Source organism: Leptidea sinapis, chromosome 25 (assembly GCF_905404315.1).
Source record: "Leptidea sinapis chromosome 25, ilLepSina1.1, whole genome shotgun sequence".
Lineage (NCBI taxonomy): Eukaryota > Metazoa > Arthropoda > Insecta > Lepidoptera > Pieridae > Leptidea > Leptidea sinapis.
Window position 1 is genome coordinate 8,629,053 of NC_066289.1, and position 25,247 is coordinate 8,654,299.

At 34.2% G+C, this 25,247-nt stretch overlaps 3 protein-coding genes and 1 long non-coding RNA gene across 5 annotated transcripts in view; 3 read left to right on the forward strand and 1 right to left on the reverse strand.

Annotated features, from left to right (window-relative positions):
• Window positions 1-25,247, forward strand: part of LOC126972003 (uncharacterized) — a 577,468-nt gene that overhangs the window by 507,906 nt on the left and 44,315 nt on the right. The gene's annotated exons all lie outside the window — the stretch shown is intronic.
• Window positions 1-25,247, forward strand: part of LOC126972005 (receptor-type tyrosine-protein phosphatase kappa) — a 231,125-nt gene that overhangs the window by 37,453 nt on the left and 168,425 nt on the right. The gene's annotated exons all lie outside the window — the stretch shown is intronic.
• Window positions 20,240-22,934, forward strand: LOC126972018 (uncharacterized). The gene is made up of 2 exons (XM_050818568.1): window positions 20,240-20,666; window positions 22,088-22,934. The coding sequence occupies exons 1-2, from the start codon at window positions 20,483-20,485 to the stop codon at window positions 22,828-22,830; spliced, it is 927 nt and encodes a 308-aa protein (XP_050674525.1). The 5' UTR covers window positions 20,240-20,482; the 3' UTR covers window positions 22,831-22,934.
• LOC126972032 (uncharacterized) lies at window positions 20,672-23,071 on the reverse strand. The gene is made up of 2 exons (XR_007731030.1): window positions 22,922-23,071; window positions 20,672-21,616 (listed from the first exon to the last, which is right to left on the reverse strand). It is a non-coding gene; the product is annotated as an uncharacterized LOC126972032 (long non-coding RNA).

Genomic DNA, 25,247 nt, shown 5'->3' on the forward strand with positions numbered 1-25,247 from the left:
TGTGCAAACGAGCCTCCCACTGGTCAATGTAAATCGTTGGTGAAAAGGATCTTTCGTTCGATGTTTTGTAAGATTAACAACGTTCTTGTGATTCCTCTGGAGATACAAGACAGTATAGGTCGCGCTGATCACACATCAATAGTTTACTTGTATGTTTGCTCGTTTATCCTTTCCTTCGATACGAAAGAAATGTCAGTTTGAATATAGCTGTCACTAAGAATAATATATAATAACGTTACCCGCCTGAAAGCTTAATAAAGTCTCTGAGAGTGACGTCTTCGAACATTTGACTTGTATTTGAATTGAGAATAAATGTCATGAAAAGGGGACAATCGTTAGAGCGCTTTCGCACTACGTCCGATCCGATCCGTATCCGTGAAAACACAGTCCGAAGGAGTCATAGAACTATTTCTATAGTAGATTTCTTGAGAGAATTGTCAAAATCGGTTCACCCAGTCAAAAGTTTTGAGGTAACAAACATAAAAAAAAATACCGACGAATTCAGAACCTCCTCCTTTTTGAAGTCGGTTAAAAACTGTTAGTTGGTTAACTAATAAGAGTTTTACAGTTATACAGGTGCTTTTAGGCGACATTTAAGTGAAAACTACAGTTTGTGTATAGTTTAAGTACAGTCGACCTCATAAACTCACTAATGTGCCTCAGTGCTATTTAAATGAGGCACACTGACATTCTCTTTGATTCGGCTAACGACCGATGTACTTAGTACTTCGCATGAAACGAGGCGAGAAACGGAAATATCCGTCAAATGCCTCTTAATAATCCTTGCTAGTAATATATATGTATGTTTTCTATGACAATAAGGCACTACACCGGTCTGTTTTTCACGGTACGGATCGGACGTAGTGCGAAGGCGCTCTTAAAGTCGTATATTTTCTCAAAACTAATACTTTTATAATTCTTTTTGACGTCCTTTTTATGCACTATCGTAGCTTCGGAAAACAAATGCTCCGAGAAAGAAGAAACGACGCCAGAAATAATAAAAACTCATCTCATAAGGCGTGTACACACTGTGCTAGTTTTATAAAAGTGGCAAATAAACTTATTTGCTTTTATAAAAATTGCCATTTACTTCCGTTGGAACTTCACAGATAAAAAACAACAAATCTACAAGTATCACACGTGCCCTAAAGCTTTTCAACCGATGTGATTGTCAATTGTCGGTCAGTCGATACTCACTGACTAGCGATAGTGTTCACAAACAATGCCCGAGGGAGTCTGGAATTCCTATTCTAGAAAAGTAAAACAATACTCAAAAACCTGAGATTATTATTACTAAAAGGAAACGGTTATCTTTTTCGATACAAGTAAATACTTTTTGAATATCTATTCATATGTTTCCTCCGTTCTCGTAAAATATAATAATAGTAGAAAATGTACGTAAATTAATAACTTACTGGTGACACAAAAATCTTCATTATTATAATTAATAATTTTGATGAATAAAATGATAATATCACAAAAAGAGTGGAAGATATTTGAAATTAAGATCAAAGAGGATGTGAATACTACGTAATAAGAGCCGGGACTGCCTAAGTAAAAATTTAAATTAGTTTAGTATGAAACGTGCAGTCATTTGACTTAAGTTTGAAATAATAGTTATTGCGATTGGCCACGAAGTATAATCCGGCCAACTTTGAAAGCGAACAGTTGCTTAAAACGTAGTGGATTTCGGCTATCTCCGTCATCTGTCTATGACTGCACGTTTCATACAATCGAGTGGATCGCTTTTTTCTTAGAGAGTTCCGCAAGGTTGTTGAAATATGGATAACCGTAATTCCATCACCGATATTCAGTGGTTAACCGAATCGGCTTGTTAACAGTGCCCGTAGATAAACCTTTTGTATATGACTAAAAAGTTTCCGGTTTTAAATATATGAAAAAAAATCGGAATCTTATAGTATTAAAAGTCCTTTTTAAATGAATTATTGCAAAGAATAGAATAAAAGTTATTGAACTAGATATTAAATAAAGCGACTGGTCACATTTTGTGCCTCCGATACCTTTTATTTATCTGAAATTTATTTACTATCTTTTTCTAACCTCATTTATCATTATATTTGAAGTCAATATTTAAATTTGGTCGGTGATTGTTGGCCACTTATCTTGTCCCCACATGTGAAATATTAAACTTTAGAAAGTTCCAGTGATCATTTGTGGCCTTCTTCAGTTTTTTTTTACAACAAGGGACGAGACGAGCTCACTATTCAGCTGATGGTAATTGATACGCCCTGCCCATTACAATGCTGTGCCGCTCAGGATTATTAAAAAACCCAAAAATTCTGAGCGGCACTACAATTGAGTCATAAGATGTTAAGTCTCATTTGCTCATTAATTTCACTAGCTACGGCGCCCTTCAGACTGAAACACAGTAATGCTTACAGATTAATACTTCACGGCAAAAATAGGCGCCGTTGTGGTACCCATAATCTAGTCGGCATCCTGTGCAAAGGAGCCTCCCACTGGTCCCAAGTCACATAGTAGATTCCGTACACTTCTGTCAATATACTTGGTACCTAGTTAATAGGTTCATACATATTAAGAGCAGTGGCTACCGAGTTTAAAAATATTTCTTGTAAATTTTACATTTTTCACAAGACATCATAATACCTAGAAGATTAAGCTTAGCAACGACTTATCTTATAGATAGTGCAGACCAAGTTTAACATCTAAAATCATAAATGCTTTACAAAATTAATATTTAGTGGAAAATTGCTTGCAGTTTTCTTTTTTATGTGACTGCAGTTGTATGTATTGTCATCGAATTTGATAAAACTTTTACAATAAATGCTCGTTTAATAGTAATGATAGTGCCTAGTAATTTCAAAGCCAAAAGTGTTTAATATTATGATAAAAGATTACAAGAAAAGAAAGATTTTCCTAAAGTTAAGTGTTACACCCTACTCATAATAGTGCAGTGACGCTCGGCATTCTCTTGCAACACCAGAGGAATCACAGGAGCGTTGACGGCCTTTAAGGAAGGTGTACGCGCTTTTTTTGAAGGTACCCATGTCGTATCGTCCCGGAAACACCGAACAAGGAATTTCATTCAACAGCTTTGTAGTACGTGGATGAAAGTTTCTTGTAAACTGCACTGTGGAGGACCGCTACACATCCAGATGGTGAGGATGATATCCTAATTTGTGGCATGAAGTGCGAAGGTGGAGTCAGGTGAAACAGCTCTTCGGAATATTTCCCGTGATAAATGCAGTAGAAGCCACACAATAAAGCGACGTCTCTTCGCAACGCCAAGTGATCCAGCCGTTTACAGAGCACCCAGTGCTCTGTAAACGGCTGGCCTCGACAATTCGAGCTGCTCTGCGCTGCACGCGGTCAAATGTCAAAAGTCTAGGTAACTTAGTATGGTGCATACTAATGCGTAACGATAGGAAAATGCACCACTGTGTTATCCATCTCTCTAGCATATTATTTGCAAGAACTTTCCCACTGGCAAAGAAAATTTTTGTTTGCTATTATTTTAGCAACGTTCGAGTGGGACCGTAGCTTGGTGAGTTTGTTTCCTTAAAAACAACTTAATTGGATAAATCATTCGATTTTTTAATAAATATTGTGATGTCTGTTGACGGTACATAATATAAAGGGCACTAGATGAAAGCTCGGGCGCGATGTTCGTTTTCCACTCACTGGCTCCGAGGGAATACTAATATATTTCGAACTACTCAGCTGGAACAAACGATTGGGTAATTGGGTTACGAACTAACGAACTATTATATAACATATGTGTTAAGCCTTTATTTGCAAGAATTATAAATCCTTAATTATTTTATGGATTCGTACTACACCAAATGATAAGTTTAAACTAACTTGTCAGTCATGTGGGAATATAATCGAAATGATTTAATTGAAACTCAATAATTTTTTGGAAGTATTTTTATATAAGAATCAAATCTTATAAGGGTAAATACACTTATGAAATTTCTTGAACTGTCTTGAAAAAATGATTGTTAGCTTTATATACAAATTAATTTATAAATACACAAAACTCGTGAATTCTCATCCATTATTACAACAATTCTCTCATTCTCATGGTCATTATGGTTATCATTATATTCAGAAACTGATACTAAAGCAATACAGGGTTATCTTGCTACAAAAAGAAACGAACATCTTTCACAGAGCAAATATCACCAGAGCAACGTACATTATTATAATAAAATGTATTATAATAGTTGACATTTCATGAATATAGTAAAAACATTGTTATTAGGATGTTAAATAAAAAGTGATAATGCGTATGTTGTCGGTAGCTTTTATTAATTACTAGTTTTATTTTTCGATATAGTTTTTACATAAAGCTTAAAATTACTTTCTGAAAACTATTCATCTTGCACACCTTAAAATGTGCTGCAACTATGGCTTCCTCATCCTTACATCTCTGTTCTTTCAAATAATCCTTCAACCTTGGAAATAGATAGAAATCTTGGGAGCTACGTCGGGTTACTATGAGGGATGCAAGTATTTCAAAGTCAGCATCTCGCAGCTAAGCATCGGTGGCACTGTGAGATGTGGCATTATCGTGATGGAACAAAATATTATTATTTAGATTGCCTCCTTACTATTTCTCACGAATTTCGTTCCACTGTTTTTTTCATTTGTCATCTCCATTGTCGAGATGTTCAATCATGATCACCCCTTCACTTTCCAAGAAAAGAGTGCCCATGATCTTCCTGGCATCGACTCGACTTAAATTTCTTAGGGGTTGGAGGTAATGGTCTCTTCTAGAAGACGGTAAATTTTCCTGGTTTATAATAGTTATAGATTTTTGATTGAAATTTCAGTATATAAATATTCAGGATTTTGACGATTCCAAAGAAACTAGATTAATGTTAAGCCTCGTCAGTTTTTGTGCATCGGTAAGCATTCTGGCAACCCAGATGCCGTAATATTTTTCAATCCCTAAGCGTTGGTATAAAATGCTATGTACTACCAGTCGAATTCTTTGAAATCTGCCAGACTTGCCCTTCATATGGGCTGTGAGTTTCTAATCTATTCTTCTCACTATGTCAAAGCCCTTTACGAACTGTTATCTTATTTTCTTTCCCTATGTTAAATAAATATATTTCTTTTCTATTCTAAAAAATGAAAGTTCTTCTATATGAGGAGTATATAGAAGAATTTTTATTTTTATTATTTTCTTCTATAATATATTTATCTTTTAATTCTTGTTATTTTCCTCCCAGTAAATACTATTTTGCTACCAAAGAGTTTGCATTTTTTTCTCATTATTTATTGAACGGCCTTCGTATTTCGTTATTTCAAGTATAACCCACCACTTTCCCACTAATATTTTTATCTATTTCCTTACAAATTTAATTTGTTTCCAATCCTAAATAATACTTATATTATAAAGTACACGTTTTTAATCACCATATTCATATTTTTGAAACTCTCGTCTGGCCTCTTTTCAATACATTACAAATCATTTCATGGAATGCTAGCTCAAAATTCAATTTTACTTACATTCAAGACTCGACCATCCTCAACATTTCCTTCCATATTTGGAATGTAGCCGAGTACATTTTGTTTAGACTTTTCTGAAAGTACCGGCCGACATAAAACACTGGACTGATAAAGTAATATGTACTTAATATATAATGCAACTCATCAGTTAACATAAGAAAAGCAAAATTATTACTATCATAACTATAACTAAAAATTATCTACCTTTTTGGCTGAACTAAATGATTGTATTGTCACTAAAGCTTCTTAAAATATTTGTTTTTAGGCAACTTAGAAAAACGCAATTTTTATACTTTTTTTTATCGCAGCAATGCTCTACAAAGCAGTTTGACTACACTACCAATACCGCCCAATTCCAACAGTCCACCGCACGCCACAAACCAACTGAATATGTGGTTCCTTTTCCTACAGTACGGTTTACAATAAATTGATGACAAAAATGTATGGGGCCAGATTGATCTACTTTTTGTAGCCATCAATCTACCCCTCCTCTCAAATAATCCGAACCACCTCGATCATTTAATTTTCGATAAGATATTATTTTAAGCTATCCTTCTAATATTACTTATCAACTCATTATAGACTTATTAGACTTCTGAATTATACTGGCGCCATTTGAATATACTTCAAAATTTTAATAAATTTCGTGGACTTTTTAGATTTCGTCATTTTATGTTAATTGGTCGGGACCAATTAAATCTCGGGACAATTTTAACGTTCGCAAAATGTTTGTTGAGCACGTCTTGTTAAATACAGAGTGTGCTACTGATAAAAAAGGGCATAAAAAGGCATTTATTTTCTCAAAATTGATGTCTTTTCAATTATTTTTGATGTCATTTCTAATATGCTAGATACTACTACCGCAGATATAGAAGAAGTGGCGCAAGAAACTCTCCCAACATTCTTTTTTGCACTCTTTTTAATGAAATGTACAATATTGTACTGCCATTGATATTGCTATAAAATAACAATATTTTGTTTCAGGCTGTCCGATCACTTAGATATTCAACTGTCGAGTAGTGGAATTTACGACAAAGACATTTTTTAATAGAACATTTACCCTTAAAGTTATTATGTATCTTATGAATCCTAATAGTATTAGATACAAGAAATCCCTTAATTCTAGTGCTGTATTATTAGTAAGATGTTGGAATACTTTACGATCCAAAAACTAATTTTAATGTTGAACTGTCAAAATGTGCATAACTCTACATGAAAACTATCTAACAAAAAGCATGTGTACTCTTATGATTAGTTCTTCAAAGTTTTTGTATTTTTTTTAGGAAGGCATGACTTTTTACCTGATCTAGATGCATGCACGGCCATAGAAAATACTTTTTATTTTTTTTATAATACATTGCTAAATATTCGCTTTATTACATTGGCTATTGCTTATCAGGCTATTGATAAGATTTGAAAGTCGACTAGTAAGCATGACGCACTCATCCTCTTAAAATGTATAATTAAACTATGAGAATTAATACAAATTGATTATTTTGGAACATATATTATTATGGATCTGGATATTATGGTCCGGATCTTCGAAAGCAACATCCGGACAGATGGCTAAGTAAGCTGGTAAAAGCGCTGGGGCATATCTCGAGAGGTGTGGGTTCGAATACCGCAATACCGCAATACCAATATAAAATTGTATACTTTATCCCAGAAACAAGGGAAATATATGCAAGGTGATGCAACAAAAATAAAATAGGTTTCGAGTCATTTGAGTAACTTAAAAAAAACATAAAACTAAAATATACAGAGTAAGTGTGACAACAATATTTCAATACTTCTAATCCACTGGACGATTAATAATCCCTTTTATAATCCATCTATGAGCTATTGATATTTTTATATTTTTATTTGTATGTATGTGGCAGATAATCTTTTCTAAACTACATGGATTTCGGGATTTAGATTGACATAATATTGAAATTCTGATTTCGTATTGATTGACGGATACATAAAATTCATAACAATCTTTAGAGATTGTATATTAGCAGCTGTTAGATAATAAGTGACCTATCTATCGTTTTTTAATCTATCTCTAAAATAATATTCAACCATACCCGATCGTGAATTATAAACAGTGGCATAATCCGTGTGTTTGCTACGCCTCGTTATTCAAACCGCAACTCGCCAATCTCGCGACGGTGGTGTTATGACAAACGTCACTAACAATAGATTAAAGGTTGATCGTGTAACTAATCGGTTTGTGGTGTATTGCGACGAGAACAATTATGGATAAAACCGTTGTTTAGAATTTTTATTAAAGTAGGCTTTACTTTACGGAAATCAATAATTATACAAATGATTTGAGTTTTCTTTAGTGTTAATTCCGGCAATATTTGTCTTTAAACAATTCGACACGTGTTTCGCCAAAATCAGGCCTACATCTGACTCGTGCCAGATTTTGGCGAGACAACACGTCCTGAGGATGCCTCGTGTAGAGGCGATACACGTGTCGAATTGTTTACAGACTATTGGCGAAATTTAAACTAAAGAAAACTGAAATCATTTGTATAAAACCGTTGTTACTTATAGCTCACGAGTCACTGAAGATTAAAAATTCTTAATGACTTTAAATGAAGGCTTTCCATTTTCGGTACGAATCACAAATAAAATCTAAATGTAAACAATTCCTTATGTTTTTAAAGTGATAACCCTCACTTCTGGGATTAAATAAAAAAAAATAATGAACAATGCGGGACTCGAACCCGTAACCTCTCGCGTTCCTTGCGAGCGCTACAACCTGAGAGTTGGCTTGAAGCCACAACCTGAGAGTTGAACAAAGCATACTAGATTTTGTAAACGTTACGTCACTCGAACGGTAGGCTCAGTTGGAAAGAGCGCTCGCACGGAACGCGAGAGGTGGCGAGTTCGAGTCCCGCATCGTTCATAAAATTTTGTTTTCAGTTTTATTTGTGTAATCTAAATGTAAGAATATCAAGTTCGAATATTCTGGGAGTCTAAATAGTTTGATTACCGCTTTTGTTTCCTTCTATATCCACTTCTCAACCAGCTTTACTATTACAACTTTTACAATTGAATTTATATTCGCATTTGAATCAGTTACAATATTTAGTTGAAGTGAAAAAAACTTTAGGCAATTGGCTACATAATGTTCGTTTGAGAGAAGTCGGCTAGAATCTACTAAGACAGCCTGATCAACCAGCAAAATTTATTAGATTACCTAATCTATGCCATAATAAAAAACAAAACATATATAAAAATTTCATGTTAATTATCTGAACCCGGGAAGGAGATATATAATTATACAAATTGTAAAGTAGTATAGAGGTTTTTTTTATGGAATAGGAGGACAAACGTACGGGTCACCTGGTGTTAAGTGATCACCGCCGCCCACATTCTCTTGCAACACCAAAGGAATCACAAGAGAGTTGCCGGCCTTTAAGGAAGGTGTACGCGCTTTTTTTTGAAGGTACCCATGTCGTATCCACAGCGTTGTAGTACTAGGAAGAAAGCTCCTTGAAAACCGCACTGTGGAGGACCGCCACACATCCAGATGGTCGGGATGATATCCTAACTTGTGGCGTGTCGTGCAAAGGTGGAATTCGTGGTGGTGAAGGTGGTATTATCTTAATATATATAAATCCAGTGTCCTGATGTTTGTTTCCAGTGAAGTTTTAAAACAATGAACGTATTTTAATGGGGATTACTTCATGGAGTGCAGTTTAGTCCAACTTGAGATATATGATAGTTTTTATTTCGATTTGGGACCCATAATTGTTTTTATTTCTAATATTTGTGTTTGTGTGGACATATTTTCTATGAGACAATTTCTGCCACCATAGCGAAAAAGACGTATCTACCAAATACTAAAATTGAAGAAAATAATTGTTTTGCAATCCAAAAAGTAAATAAAATATATATTATTATTATGTGAAAAGGTGGGTATTGTGTCCAGCTTACTAGCAACTAAAGATATTTAGTTCAAATTATTATATTTAATTAAATAAATTCAATTTTAATTTTCTTCGCAGTAAATAAAATTGAGAAAATCATTATACTGTTATTATTGAGGCACGGTTTGGCAGTTCTTCTGTGAAAATTTTCATTATAACAACAGGGTGCATATTTTACGAAAGAATTCTTGATGTTTAGAAAAATTAGTGACAAATTAATAGAAACAGTTCAGCACTAGCTTTTCCCCGCGACTTAGGGCAGCATTTTTTATTATTTAATATACTCGCTTTGAATAAACATACAAACTGCTGTGGTTATTACATTTCTATAAGATACTTATTATAAAACTGTCATCATCTTTTTCATCCCCATACAGGGCTCAATTTTAAAAACGCTAGAACAAATATTTGTTTATTTCGTATAAAGTGCCTAAATACAGAGCTTCTTGTTGTTATCTTCGATAATGACGAACTTTTATACAAAACTTTTATATAAAAGTTAGCCTATGTCCTTTCCCAAGCTCTTGTCTATCTCTGTACTAAATTTCATCAATACTGGTTCATATGGCGTGAAAGCGTTACAAACAAACTTACATTCACATTTATAATATTAGTAGGGATGTTGTTCTATACACAACGTCTATCAGGCCAGCTAGTCTTCTATATATATACAATGAAAATGGTCTTTGTTTGAGGCTCATTCACGCCTACACCACTGATCGTATCGACATAAAACTACGACCATTCGATGCGAAATTTATCCTAGATGGTATATGGCTACTTATTTTAAGATTTCCAACGTTACTTCCTTTTAAAATTCGCCCAGCGAAGCGGGCGGGAACGGGTAGTTCTTATATAGAACGGTCGAGTATACTTTTATACAGACTAAAAATAAATTAATTGAATCATGAGTAGGTATATATATAAATGGTGTCAAGCACATGACCTGGTTCCGACTGAACGGGTGAATTTGATCGGCGGCTGACTCGTAATAATGTATTATAGGATTATTCCGCTGTTTGCATAGAGATTAATTGTTCGAAGCGGCGGGAATTTCGGTGGCTATTAATTAAGTGTTTAAAACTTAATACGACGTGTTTGTGAGGCGGCGGTAGTCAATTATGTTTGTGTCAATGTAGTTGGAATTTGTCTGTTAATTAAGAAGGAGTTTGGAAACATTATCTGTTAATAAACAACAAAAGAATATGCCTTCATGATATTATATTTTGCTATGAGATATATATATATATATAAATAATAATAATATTGACACACTATTACACAAAATATCTTGTCCCAAACTAGGCATAGCCTGTACTATGGGTACAAGACAACGATATATTTCATACAATATACTTACTTAAACATAGATAAATACACATGTACATCCATGACTCGGAAAGAAACATCCATATTCATCATATAAATGATTGCACCTACCGGGATTCGAACCCGGGACCTCTAGCTTATTAGTCAGGGACATTAACCATTCGGCTATATGATAAATGAGACATGACATCTTATGTCTCAAGGTAATGAGCGCAGTTGTAATGCCGCTAAGAATTTTTGGGTATTTTAAGAATCCTGAGCAGCACTGCATTGTAATCGGCAGGGCGTATCAATTACTATCAGCTCAAACGTCCAGCTCGTCTCGACCCTTATTTAAAAAAAAATGCAAGGCAATGAAATGAAATGTAATGTACAATGTTGATTATAAGAATCAAGGTATATTTTATTCAATCTCAATTATTTTTATTCAAAATAGGATATGAAATTACTTATTGAAAGTCAAAAACAACCCTATTCATAAAATTTTACATAAAAATGTCAACTTTAAATGCCAAAATTACTTATTCTAATGACAATAAATGTCACTAAATAACTACTTAAAATGTCACGTCTGTTAAATACTCCTTTATTGAATAATATTTCTTCGTTTTTAAAAAATTCTTAATTTTATTTATGGTTTTTTTTTCGTCCGTCAAGGCAGTGATGTGATAATCAATAAATAAATCGAAATTTCCCTATTTAAAGCATAAAAATGTGAATTGTTAATAATTTGTTAAAGTTCCAGCAATTGGGATGAAAATACTGTATTACCTATTCAACACTATCACAGATTAGGTTTCCTAAGTCTTGAATAATAAATACTACGTAATTGAGAACCAGTTACACACAGCAGAAACTTGAAAATGAGAAAATGGGAATTTATTGTAGGGGCACTGACTACTCTGATGAATTGTTCAGGTAAATATCGGTCGTTCAATTTAACCACCCATTGAATGTTAAGTTTGTAAACGTTTAAAATTTGAAAACAAAATTTTATGAACGATGTGGGACTCGAACCCACAACCTCTCGCGTTCCGTGCGAGTGCTCTTCCAACTGAGCTATCCGTTCGCGTGACGTATCGTCATTAAATCTTGTATGCTTTTTCCAATATGCAAATATTGGGTTTGAGCAGGTTATCAACTGTAAAGTAGATCCTGTAGATGAAGCCACAACCCGAGAGTTGAACAAAGCATACAAGATTTTATGACGATACGTCACTTAACGGATAGCTCAGTTGGAAGAGCACTCGCACGGAACGCCAGAGGTCGTTCGGGTCCGAGTCCCGCATCGTTCATAAAACTTGGTTTTCAAATTTTATTTGTGCATTCATCCCAGAAGTCAGACTTGTTTTGTAAACGTTTGTTAGAAAATAAATCTTGCAACACTTGTGTCTCTGGTTGACAAATTATACTTGTCTATGCTCCGCCTGCCATCTTGATTTTCTTTGCGATCGCTGCTGCTGTAAGGTGATTGTCGATTCATTGTTCTGTAATAACACTGTTCCATATTGTGCATCTCCATTAAAACTAATCCAAAGAAATCAGTGTATTTTATTTACCTATTCCAAATAATCTATCAATGAAAATGTGAATTTTCGGCCCTTACAGTTTTTGAGCTTCTCTTATTACGGATGTCTTTGAGCGGTTGGTTTCCACTTCTACCGCGTGAGCCTTTAAGTCATGTGTCCCGACATATATAAAGAAAGTAATGAAAATATTACAAATCTATCGGTCCTACGTGTGCAAAGTTTGAAGAAATTCGAACGTTATGAAGTAAAAAAAACTACGCTTAAAAAAACGAATTCAGAAACTGAAAGTACAAAACAACCTAATAAAGATTTAATTTAATACACCTATCATGCAAATCTTATGGCTTTAACATTGATAAAATTCTATTATTTGTATGTGCTCTGCCTATTGATAGGGTTTAAGTCGGTGCCTGTCCGCTTGGGTTGTTTGATTCTAGGGGAAGCTATCTTGCTCAAAGTCACGCGTGGCATGTGTAGGTACCTGCTTTTACATTTGTCTTGGACCAAATGGCAAACATTCCGCATCAAAGTAAAGAAGAATCACGAATATCGGATCATGAATATCAGGGTAATCGGTGTACATAGTTAAAAAAAAACCAATCAAATTGAGAACCTTCTCCTTTTCAAAGTCGTTTGAAAAAAAATTAAATGATTCCGTTATATGCACAAAAAGATATATACAGAAGTTGGTTCTGTTAATTCATAATTAATAAAATTTAAACTCTATATCATATTTCTCTAGTACAGTCACGCCTCGCATTAACACGACGCAAAGAGCACTTACATTATGCAAAGAGAATCAAGTACTTTCGGGAAACGAACTGTTGGAGTTACTTTGAAAGTCATCTAAAAGTTCGGTGTTGAGGTATGTGAAAGGTTTTAGCATATATTAAAATGGGAGGACGCATAATAAAATTAAATGATCTTTGTATAAAGAATAATCTCTATCATTTTGTTATCCATATGCCTATCTAGACTAGTATCTATCTAGTAGTAACATAAGAATATAGTACAAAATTCCCCTTGCATCCTTCTTCCCGCAGTATTCTGGTGAGAACACAGAACTGCTTACATGTTTCCTCTGGTGTTGCAGAAAAACATCGAATAAAAACAACTAACTGGCATAGCAAAAACCATAGCCTCTAAGAAGTGGAAGTGGGCGAGCTTTATTTGTCGCAGGTCCGATGGAAGATGGGGCAAAAAGTTGTTGCAGTGGAGACCACGAAAGGGGTTCAGAAATGTTGCGAGATAGCCAGCAAGATGGAAGGACGATTTGGTGCGAGCGGCTGGGACTGGACGTGGAAAACTCAGATCCTTACTCAGTATTGGGTAGATTAAGGTTGAAGAAGAGGGTAATAGGCTAACGTAAAAAAAATATACGAAAATCAAAATTTTTTATTACAAAGTATACCTTAACAAATACGATAATTCTTAAGAATAACATAATATTACCAGTTAAAGCTTAATTCGCGATTATAGGATCGACCAATTGAAACACCAGCACCAGCACGAGCATACCAGTCTATTCCATTTGCCTATTCTATAAAATATCTTGTACCGTACAATATAAGTAATCATTTTCTATTTGCCACCATAAAAAAATAAAAAAAAAGTATTTAACAAAAACAATCGACTTCAAAAACACTATTCCTAAACAATACATATAATATATTGTACAAAGTTTAAAAATAATTGCGTATTTTATACAATCTAATTTATTAATTCTAATTCTAGTTACGATTACTATCATTTTTGGAGTCGGTAATTAAACGTCGGTAGTGATGTAACAAACATAAATAAACATATCGACGAATTGAGAACCTCCTACTTTTTTAAGTCAGTCAAAAAATAAGGTAATATTTGTTAATTTCAGCTAACAACGCTAAAAATAAATAAGAATTGTAATGAATAAGTAAAATACAAAAAAGCAAAAGTACTCGCGTCTCATAAGCATTGCTCAGAACCGTATCGCTGGAAACTTCACGACGAATACCTGTGGGGATTCTAACCGACACGGGTTTTGTTTTGCTTAAGCACAGCTCGTGCCAAATAATCACAGTGTAACTTTATTATTCAGGGGCCCATTTCATCTTGAGCTTTTATCTTCCATGATAATCTTACAAAGAGTAGATTGTGAAGTTTTTTGCCGGACGTTTATGAATTTGAATTAATTGAAACTTTTATGCGATAGAGAAGGCGTTGTTTTACCCATGTGTTTGTGACCTGGTAGCGTCAATTAACACGAAAATACGGGTATACATTGGAAGGAAAGTCAAATCGTCAAACAAGTATTTATTATCATAAATCGGTGCTAGAATCCGTTGATTTTGTTAGATATATATTGCCATTGTGGCGATGAAAGTTGACAAGTTCTATCTAAGATATAACTATGATTATAATACCACTGTTTATTGATGTACTGATGGGCCCGATTAGTTTACTAAGGCTAAAAGAGCATGAGCTTGCATGATAGGGTAAATAAATAATAAATAAATAAATATTGACACAACGTAACACAAATTATCTTGTCCCAAACTAGGCATAGCCTGTTCTATGGGTACAAGACAACGATCTATTTAATACAAAATATTTACTTAAACATACAATATCCGTATGACCTTGGGTGGATGTTTAAGAATGTACAAAACTTGAACAAAAAAAAACATCTGAGAATACATCTGGATTTGAACCGGGATCTTCTTCTTTCCGGAACACCCAATGTCTCATCTGAGCTATTATAGTCTTGTATATAGTAGCAAAAACTACATTTTTTAAAATTGAATCCTAGCTAGATCGATTTATCGCACCCGAAATCCCCTGTACACTAAATTTTATTGAAAGCGTTGGAGCCGTTTCCGAATTTCAGATTATATATTTAAACATTTAAGATAAATACATAAATACATCCATGACTCGAAACAAACATACATATTCATCATAAAAATGTTCGAACCCAGGACCTTTATAGCTCAGTAGGCAGGGAATGCGTGTGGAAGGAGCTCCCTCGTTCCTTACAAGGGTGCTAGGATAACAATTAATGTATCCCTAGGAAGCATACGTGGTTTTCATGTAGGAATGCCTTATTAAAAAAAAAATTCTAAGTGGTTTTTCAAGATTACTAAATTTCGTCGTAGATCCTACGCCTTTAACAGAAACGATAGTATTGTCTTGTGGAATCAGTATCAAACGTAGTGGGAACCCACAAGATATTAAAAACCATCCTTATAACTTCTTTCTGAGTCCAACTGTCATCCTCATTATCTTAAAAAGTTATTTAGTCCTGTTTTTCTTTAAAATTTTGCAACACATTTACTTTGTATGTAATACGTCAATTATTAATTAACATATATTTTTCATTTTTTTTTTCACAATTTCTGGAAAATTTTAGAGTACATACATTATATTAATGTCATGATTGTAATGTAAAGCAATAGTGAGCAATCACAAAAATTTTATGTTAGAAATAGCTACTTTTTTCTCCTTCATCATTAAAAGCTCCATAAATTTACGATACAAGAATACGTAATATGTTCTATAAGAATTTAAAATGGTTTTAATTTATCGTTCTGGGAAAGAGCGTCTTATGTTAGTGAATGAAATATTGTTTAAAGTGTTATATGTCAGCGTGGAAAGCCCTGTCACTTGCAAACGATTAGGTTTTGCACTAGTGCTGCGACAGCTCACTTGGTTTTATCGACAAGCTGTCAAAATAGAATATTACTATTCTGCTTCATAGTGGGTACAGATATGAAGAGTGTTAAAATATAGCTCATTCTATTATTATCGATTATCTTAATCAAGTGACATTTGTAGACTATAAGAATGGAAATAGTAGCGGCTGGAAAATGTCATTTATATATTTAAAGCTGTAGACAAACTAATACGTTTTTATACATAAATGAAAACAAAAAGACATAAAAATAACTGATTTTTAGTTTAATAGTGTTTGCGATATAAGTTTTGACACTATTTTTATATACTGAGATGATGCAATATGATAAAAACATAATATCATCTCGATATTTTTGTGACATCACTATAACGAACTTCAGTAAGCTTAAGCAACGTTGCATGGGATCGCTAGCAATGTCGTCATGAAACTGCTTTACTTATCCCTGAATTCGAGAACAAAAGGAGGTATACCGCGACGACGCAAACATCAATGCTATTTTAAATGTATTCAGCTTAGAGTAAAAATACAACAGAGCAACTTGGTTTAATTTTTAACTACAATATTATATTATAAGAATGCATTACAATATTATTTGCATGTTATATATAATATTTAGTATTGTTGATATGTTAATTAAAATTATTATTAATTGAATGTTATTATCGTTAGCTGAAAGTATGTTTTTGTTTATATTTACTTTATTTTAATATACTTTTTATAGTTCTCATACAAGCGACCTTGTTCTTTCTTATGATAAATTTTATTAAAAGGTATCGAGTGTGATAATAGTATCACATGAGTGTTTTAATACCTAATTATCAACAGTTGCATACAAGACTTTATCTACACCCAGAATATGAATCCTCTAAAAGATTCTGGAACAGTTAGCTTACTGCTAACATTAAAACACCAGTCATAGTAGTAACCTAATATCATTCATTACTGATTATATCCAAATAAACTAAGTATTAATGAAACAATTATTTATTTTAGTAGTAATTTACATTTTGTATAGTGCAATAATTAAAATTCACTCGAATATAATGTTCTTTTGCAGTGTTTAAAATGAACCGCTCATTTTTTGTAAACAAAACAATAAAAATATCGAAGAAAAATGGCGGGGATTCGAATAACCTACTTTTTTTACGGCGCGCGCCGTTCTGGTAGTATGGAACGCGCGTAAACGAAAATGTTCTTTTTTTGAAATTCATACAGATACCACGCATCGAGCAATAAGAATGTGGCTGTCTGTTGAAACTCTTTGCGCATGAAGGCATCGAAAAAACAACATAGGAGTGTTGTTATGAAATTCAGTACAACATTACAACACTCGTTTGGATGATGTAATGGTTATTACGACATTGGGTGTTTTAATGTAGGCAATAAGCTAACTGTTTCAGAATCTTTAATTTAAGCAGGGGTGTAGATAAACGACTTTTAACAATTCTTTTGAATTTCGTAAAACCTTTATTTTAATCATTTTCTGGAATCTTAATGTAAAGGAATAATATAAATCTACACATGAAAGACTTACTAACTCAACTTAGCCGCGTAGTAGGCATAAATTTATATTTGTACCTGGTGTTAACATTATAGTTATGACAGTTTTTGGAAAATTCACTAATTTATGTGCCTATGTACATACATAACATTATCAAGAATATATTGAGAGGCAACAGGTAAAATATAAATTTCTATAAATTTTCCTCTCAATGATTCTTTAAAATCTAAGGTTGTAAAAAGCGCGAATAGCCTTCTCCCATAGTCATAGTCTTATAATACACTAGCGTATAGACAAACAGAGGGTGGGTACCACAACGGTGCCTATTTCTGCCGTGAAGCAGTAATGTGTAAAGCATTACTCCGTTTCAGTCCGAAGGGAGCCGTGAATTTACTGGGCAAATGAAAAGAAATTAAAAGGGCAAAAGAAAGTACATCTTATGTCTCAAGGTGACGAGCGCAATTATAGTGCCGCTCAGAATTTATGGGTTTTTCAAGAATCCTGAGTGGCACTGCATTGTAATGGGCAGGTCGTATCAATTACCATCAGCTGAATGTCCTGCTTTCGCGACCGTTATATATTTAAATTCAAAATCAAGTCAAAGTGAGATAAACATTATTCAAAGAGGCTTAAACTAAGCGCTATTGAAACGTCACTACAAATATTTCTTTTAAATTACTGAATTTTGCATATTATGTTCGTAAAAAGTTGAGCCCGTGAGAAGAATATACAAGAAACTCAATGGCCACTCTTTTCAATCAAATCGAGTATTTTACAATGACTGTAATATACATAACAAATTAGTTTGTAAGGTGATGTATCCAATTTAAAATGAGTATGAGACTAACTCTATGCATTCGGGTAAGTTCAAAAACCTACCCTAATATTACATATATTCATGCATAAAAATAAATGAATACATTCATATATATAACGGCGGAAGAGGGTCACCGTCCTTAGCATAGGTCCATACTACTAGACTCCTAGCAGTGGGCGTCGATGGGTAAAGTCAGTGTACGGAACAAACTTATTCACACAATCAAATTATAATGTAGAATCACTTTAAATAAACACACTATGGGATATATGGAACGCGCGATGGTTCAAGTTCGACCGCTCGGGCCGACCGTTACACAAGAAGTGAAGTGCGCTCCTCTCGGCCGGGGGAACGTTGACTCCATCGAACGCCAACAGATGGCGCTGGCATTCCGTGTAACGACACGACAGATGGCGCTGGCGTTCCGTGTTACGACATATATAAATTCAAGATATTTTAATACGTTAATTTTGTTTAATAATGAAAATTTTCGCAGTCAGATATTTGTTAATCAAATATCACCCTTATTAATTATGTAAACCTTTCGAATAAATGAATAAATAGCCTGTTTAATGAAGGGCAATTAATTACATAGAAAAGTAGTGACGGTAAAATAAGCTAACAAAACTTTTGTAATTTATGTACCACTTATTCGCATTAAAATTGTGTTACATGTAACTTTTGCCACTAAACATTCTTCTGAGGTGTATCTACTCTGCGGTAAGTCAACCGTATCTCTGAGCAGCGGTGAGAGATACTCAACTTTGATGAGGGTAGAACGTGATACGATTTCAGGTATGCGTGATGTGCCTTCAACAATGATTTGCATTTTCCCATTGATTTGTCTCCTAAGAATATTGTTTCATTTTCATTAATTCAACAGTCTCTCAAATAATTTCCCACAAATTATAATTTCTGACAGATTCTTTATAAACTCTCCTAAATTTCAGTGTTCGAAGGATTTTTGTTTTAACGCTGATAGTCAGGAGAAATGAATTTATTACACAAATAAAACTGAAAACAAAATTTTATGAACAATACGGGACTCGAACCGGCGACCTCTCGCGTTCCGTGCGAGCGCTCTTTGTAAATGAGCCAACCGTTCGAGTTACATATCGTTTATAAAATCTTGTGTGCTTTGTCCAACTCTCAGGTTATGGCTTCATCTACAGGATCTACTTTACAGTTGATAAACTGGTCAACCCCAATATTTGCATATTAGGAAATTGACTTGAGATGTCGCCCTTCAAATCTAAGCAACTTGTTAAGTATTTTTTAAATGTTAACCCTCACTTCTGAGATTAATTACATCTCTCAACATAACAAATTGTTTAGATTTGCACTCAAACGGTTGGCTCAGTTGGCAAGAGCGCTCGCACGCGTGATATTGGATAACGTCACATAATACTCATTTTTTATTGCATACGAGAGTTACTGTGAAAATTTAAATTTAATGACTAAGCAACAAAATCGATACTCATGAAATTGACTATAGTCTGAGGAGCATCTTATCTATGCTTTAAATTATCCCTTAATTTTCATGAGTAAAATTAAAGGCTGGCAACGCTCCTGTGATTCCTTTGGTGTTGCAAGAGATTGTGGGCGGCGGTGATCACTTAACAACAGGTGATCCGTACGCCCGTTTGTCCTCCTATTCCATAAAAAAAAAAGAATTACCAAGGAAGAGTAATATGATTCGATGTGGATGAAATTTTATCGAACTTAGTCAGCTCTTATGATTCTCGTTAATTATAACCAACGTTTGATTCGTGTTCAGACCGAAACACAGTAATGTTTACACATTACTGCTTCACGGCAGAAATAGGCGCCGTTGTGGTACCCATAATCTAGCTGGCTTCCGGCGCAAAGGAGCCTCCCACTAGTAAAAGTATATATAAGTATTTTGTAAGCTCAGCTTTAACTAATTCGGACTCGACAAAGTTTGCAAATTTATATGGCGTTTAAGGCTAAGTTCATATGGCCGCGCGGTACCGCGCGGAACTACGAACCGCGCGGCACAAGATCAATATAAACGATAATTATCGTCTACATTACCGCGCGGTACCGCACGCCAACGCGCGGCGCGCTCTGACCCGCGCGCAAGATCTAGAACCGCGCGCTGCCGCGCGGCCCAAGTATTTCAAACCTGTATCGACCTGTTCAGTTGATCCGCGCGCCTTGAGACGGAAAGACACATAGATCGATGCAATGAGTACCGAAGATGACATTGTGCCTATCGATTTGCTTATCGACGAAATCGAAAAAAGAGATGCGATTTGGAATCTTAACTCTAAGGATTATTCAAATAAAATATTAAAAAGAAGGTCTTGGGAAGAACTAGTTTTAATTTTTTGCAAAAATGATGATTCCGAAGAAAAAAAGAAAAATTTGGGTAAGTTGTTTTTTAATTAGTTTTATTTATTTAAAATAAGTTTTATAAAATCATCACCTATTACACCATTTTATCTTGCCAATCTAATTTACCTTCAGTAACAAAATAATTTGTGAATTTAGTTCGAATATTATCTACTTCATGGATTGCTCGTCCACTGTTAGTTGGATTCACATTAGGTAATGGCGCTGGATTGATCATATCATCCTGATTTATACCATCTCTCATCCTTACCAAGTTATGTAAAACACAAATAGCTTTGACGATATCAACAGCAAAATCTATCTTCACGTCTATTGGCCGGTGTAAGATACGCCACTTGTTACACATTATGCCAAATGTACATTCGACATACCTTCGTGCTAAAGAAAGGCGGTAGTTAAATATTTTTTTTTTCTTTTGACAACATTTTACCACCATAGGGTCTCATCAAATTTTTAGTCATAGCGAAAGCCTCGTCAGCTACAATTACGTATGGTAGTTTAAATGCATCGCTCTCATTATTTGTGATAGATCTAGGCTCTGGTAAGTTCAACGAATTTTCTGAGAGTTTTTTGAATAATGACGTTTCCTTGAAAACACCCGAATCACTGTCTTTTCCGTAAGCTCCAACGTCTATCCATATGAAGCAATAGTTAGCATCACATAAAGCCATTAAAACTAATGAGAAAAAGTGTTTATAATTGTAATACATTGATCCTGATTCTGGTGGCTGTATTAAACGAACGTGTTTGCCGTCCAACGCTCCAACACAATTTGGAAAATATGCTTTATTTTCAAATTGTATAGATATTTGTGTCCAGATTTCTTTTGTTGGTGGACTCATGACCAAAGTTTTTAAATTTCTCCAAAAAACTTGGCACACTTGCTTAATTATACCCGATATCGTAGACTTGCCAATTTTATAACCATATTGTAACTCTGCAAATGAAGAACCAGTTGCTAGGTACCTGTAACATAATAGTTATTTAAGATACACGTGCATAAAGTAGATCTTTACCGAATAAGTGCTACAGTGAAAACACAAGCATAGCGAGTGTTTACAGTGTGGCACGCGAGCATAAAGTGCATATGCTCACGTGCCACGATAAATATTCCATTTCTATTCCTACTCCTATTCCTCGTCAAATTCCTATTCCCATACCTATTCCTACCCCTACTTACTCCTATTCCTACTCCTATTCCTATTCCTAATTCTATGTCTATGTCTATTTCTTTTAAGGAAATCTTTACTGAATAAGTGCTACAAAGAAAACACATTCATAGCGAGTGTTTACAGTGTGGCACGTGAGCCTAAAGTGCACAAAGTACAATTTGCATAAAGTACGAGTAGGTCATAAGGACTCTTTATGCACCCGTATCGTACAACATTTTTCAATAGTTTTGCAATGAAAACTAATAATTAATTATTTACTTTCTAGGATCGATTTTGCAAAAAAAATGGAAAAATTTACGAGATGCCTATGTAAAAGAACTTAAGAAAACAAAACATTTGAAGTCTGGTTCCTCAGCATCAACACCATCTTCATTTTCGTATTTCCAAAGATTGTCATTTCTTAAACAAGTTGTCCAGAAACGAAAAACTGACAACAGCCTTGATGTTGCGGAAGTTACAGAGAATCCTGATTTGGATAGTGCAGTTAACAGCAGCGGCGTTCAAGCTTCAACAGAAAATGTGCCCCGGAAAAAATTCAAACTTCACCCTGCCGATGAACATTTTGCAAATCTTTTACAACAAAGCATAAATACTCGAAATAATAATGCAGCAGAAAAGAAAGATGACGATGAAGATAAATTATTTTGTCTTTCATTGGTTAGGGAAATAAAAAAAGTTCCTGAAAACCGGCGTTTAAAACTGAAAATTGAAATTTATAATTTATTAGAACGATACCAAGCTACACGAGCACAGCCACTTGAAGATTTTAACTACCCGTCTACTTCATATAGCTCACAACGACCACCCAGAAACTATCATGCTTCATTTCAAAGTTCTCAATATAGCAACCCAATGCAGTACTCTGATAGAGAATCAACACAATATGGCTATACAACTAGTTCATACACTTCACCTCCCACAAGTTCATCGCAAGCAACATCACCCCCGGGTGATGTTACTTGTGACCCGTCATACGAAGATTCTCAAGAATTAGATCTGTTCAATTAAACTAAAAGTTAATTTGCCAAGAAGCCTCGCTCATAATTTCTTATTTTTTATAATTTTTACTGTGATTATGATTAATAAACAGTTAACTTACCGCAATGTTACAATGAGTTTTTCTTTTGGTGATATGCAATATCTTACAGCATTTTCACTGGATTTTAAATCATTTTCAATGAAATCGTATAAAAAATCAAAGGTTGCAACTGACATACGGAAATAATTAAAAAAAATTTCTTCATGTAACCTCAACTTAGGGTATAAGGTGACAAACAGGCTTGAAGAAAGTCTGTCACTTAATATTGGATGCACCCAGTATCGCCTTTGTCGTCTTCTGCGACGTCTCAGTCTTCTATATAAAATCCACAAGCAAATTGCCTCCTCCACGTCCATTGTATATCAATGTTAATGCCAGACTGGCGCTCGTATATACCCTGTCATGTGAACTCTCACATCGCGCGTCGGCGCGCGGTGCCGCGCGGCCATATGAACTTAGCTATATTGTGGCAAAAAAACGTCGAGGGAAGACGAGTAACGCAAACATACGCGGTCAGTCATTGATCCCAGTGTAACTGATACACACAGATCGTTGTCACATACGTATGTTTCAAATGAATCGTCGTTTGTTCATCAATTTGTCACCATAGCTCAGCTCAACGCGGCTTAACGGGATAAATCACGCGCAGTTGACATATGGATTTATTTCAATAGTTGACAGGGCTGCTTCCCTGTTCCCTTTTATTTTGGAACATCATCGGTCATACATAGGTTTTATTTCATTTTAGAATAAAATAGAAAATAAATATCTTTATTTATCATAAGGTGTGACAATTACATATTGCAATAACACTTTATAAACGTTACGAAGCCATATCACTCCGTAAAGAGGCTTTGACACGGGGCCATGACAGCCTATCGTTTAAATTATATTACAACTTATCACCCGTAGCACAAAGCATCCTTTAAGTTAATGTTTCATGAAATATAATACCGTCACTTTCTTTTTCATTTTGACAGTCAAATAGCATGTGATATAATCTTGAAACATTAACTTTGAATGTGCTTTTTGCAATTGGCGGCAAGACTACTAAATATTATTTTATACAATTACTAGCGGCCCGCTCCGGCTTTGCACGGGTATAAAATATATATATATATAGCCTATGTCATTCACTGAAAAAATGATTAAAACCAATCCAGTAGTTTTGATTTATTCGCCGCAAACGCTATGTCACGCAATTTTTCAATCTGTAATATCTTCTAAAATATTCATTTAAAACATATGCCAAATCTATGTTATATCAACAATGTATTCAAGGTGTTTAATTAGATAAGGTTTAATGCTGTATTGGTTAAAATCGCTTCGAAAATTTGACATTATTTGTCGTAAAAAGTAAATGACAAAAAAATGTTATTGTGGGATATCCATAGATAGACATATACCATAGCGGAGTTTTCAGTAGACCTTTTCAATGTGTACAATACTTAGTACATTATTTTGTTATCAAAATAATGTAGGGCTTTTTTCCGAAAAAATGTAATTATTTACGACATCACATTAGAAACCTGAAAAATAACAGTATTTCTTTTTCTTTTTTTTTCTTATACAATATTTTCGGATGTTATTATACATATAAACCTTCCACTTCAATCACTCTATCTATTAAAAAAACCGCATCAAAATCTGTAGTGATAGGTGGCCTGCGCAGAACCAGATAAAAACCATGCCTTATATAATGATAACCATGTGTTGTATAATGTTCAATAATATAGGTAGCCTTCTTTTAAGAGAAGCTTTAATACATTTTGCCAGGAGTAGGTACTGTCGGGTATTTTATTATGAACTTGAATACCTATACCTATGAAGAAGCCCTTAACTCTAGCTAACTTATTAAACAGCATGTACAGTTTATTCTTTCTTCTTGAATTCGATGAATTCAAATCACAATTTTTCTTAAATTCAGTAATATTATCAACAGAAACCAGCTGACCCGACAGACGTTGTTCTGTACATAATAAATAAAATAATATTTCATAACATCAAAAATTATTTTGTAAAATATGTTTCCTGTTGCTATAACGAAATTGTTTCACAGCAGAACTGTCTAAGCCGCACGTCAATAAATTATCTCATAGAAAATATGTTAATACAAAACATATATTAGAAATAAAAAAAATATTGGTCCTAAATCGAAATAAAAACTATCATATCTCTCAAGTTGGACCAAACTGCACTCCATGAAGTAATCCCCATTTACTGTTCATTAGTTTAGTAGTCCATCGCGGACAAACAAAGTGTCACATAATTTATATATATTAAGATATATACAATGTATTGTGAGGGAATAGTAATATTTTTTTAAGCTTTAATATTTCCCCACATGAGTCTCTTGGTCGCATATTATAAATTGTTCTAATAGCTC

Bases quoted from the DNA above. Each gene is read 5' to 3' on its own strand.
- LOC126972018 (XM_050818568.1), top strand. From the start codon at position 20,483: ATGAGTACCGAAGATGACATTGTGCCTATCGATTTGCTTATCGACGAA. The intron at 20,667-22,087 runs GTAAGTTGTTTT...TTTACTTTCTAG, and splicing joins AGAAAAAAAGAAAAATTTGG to GATCGATTTTGCAAAAAAAA.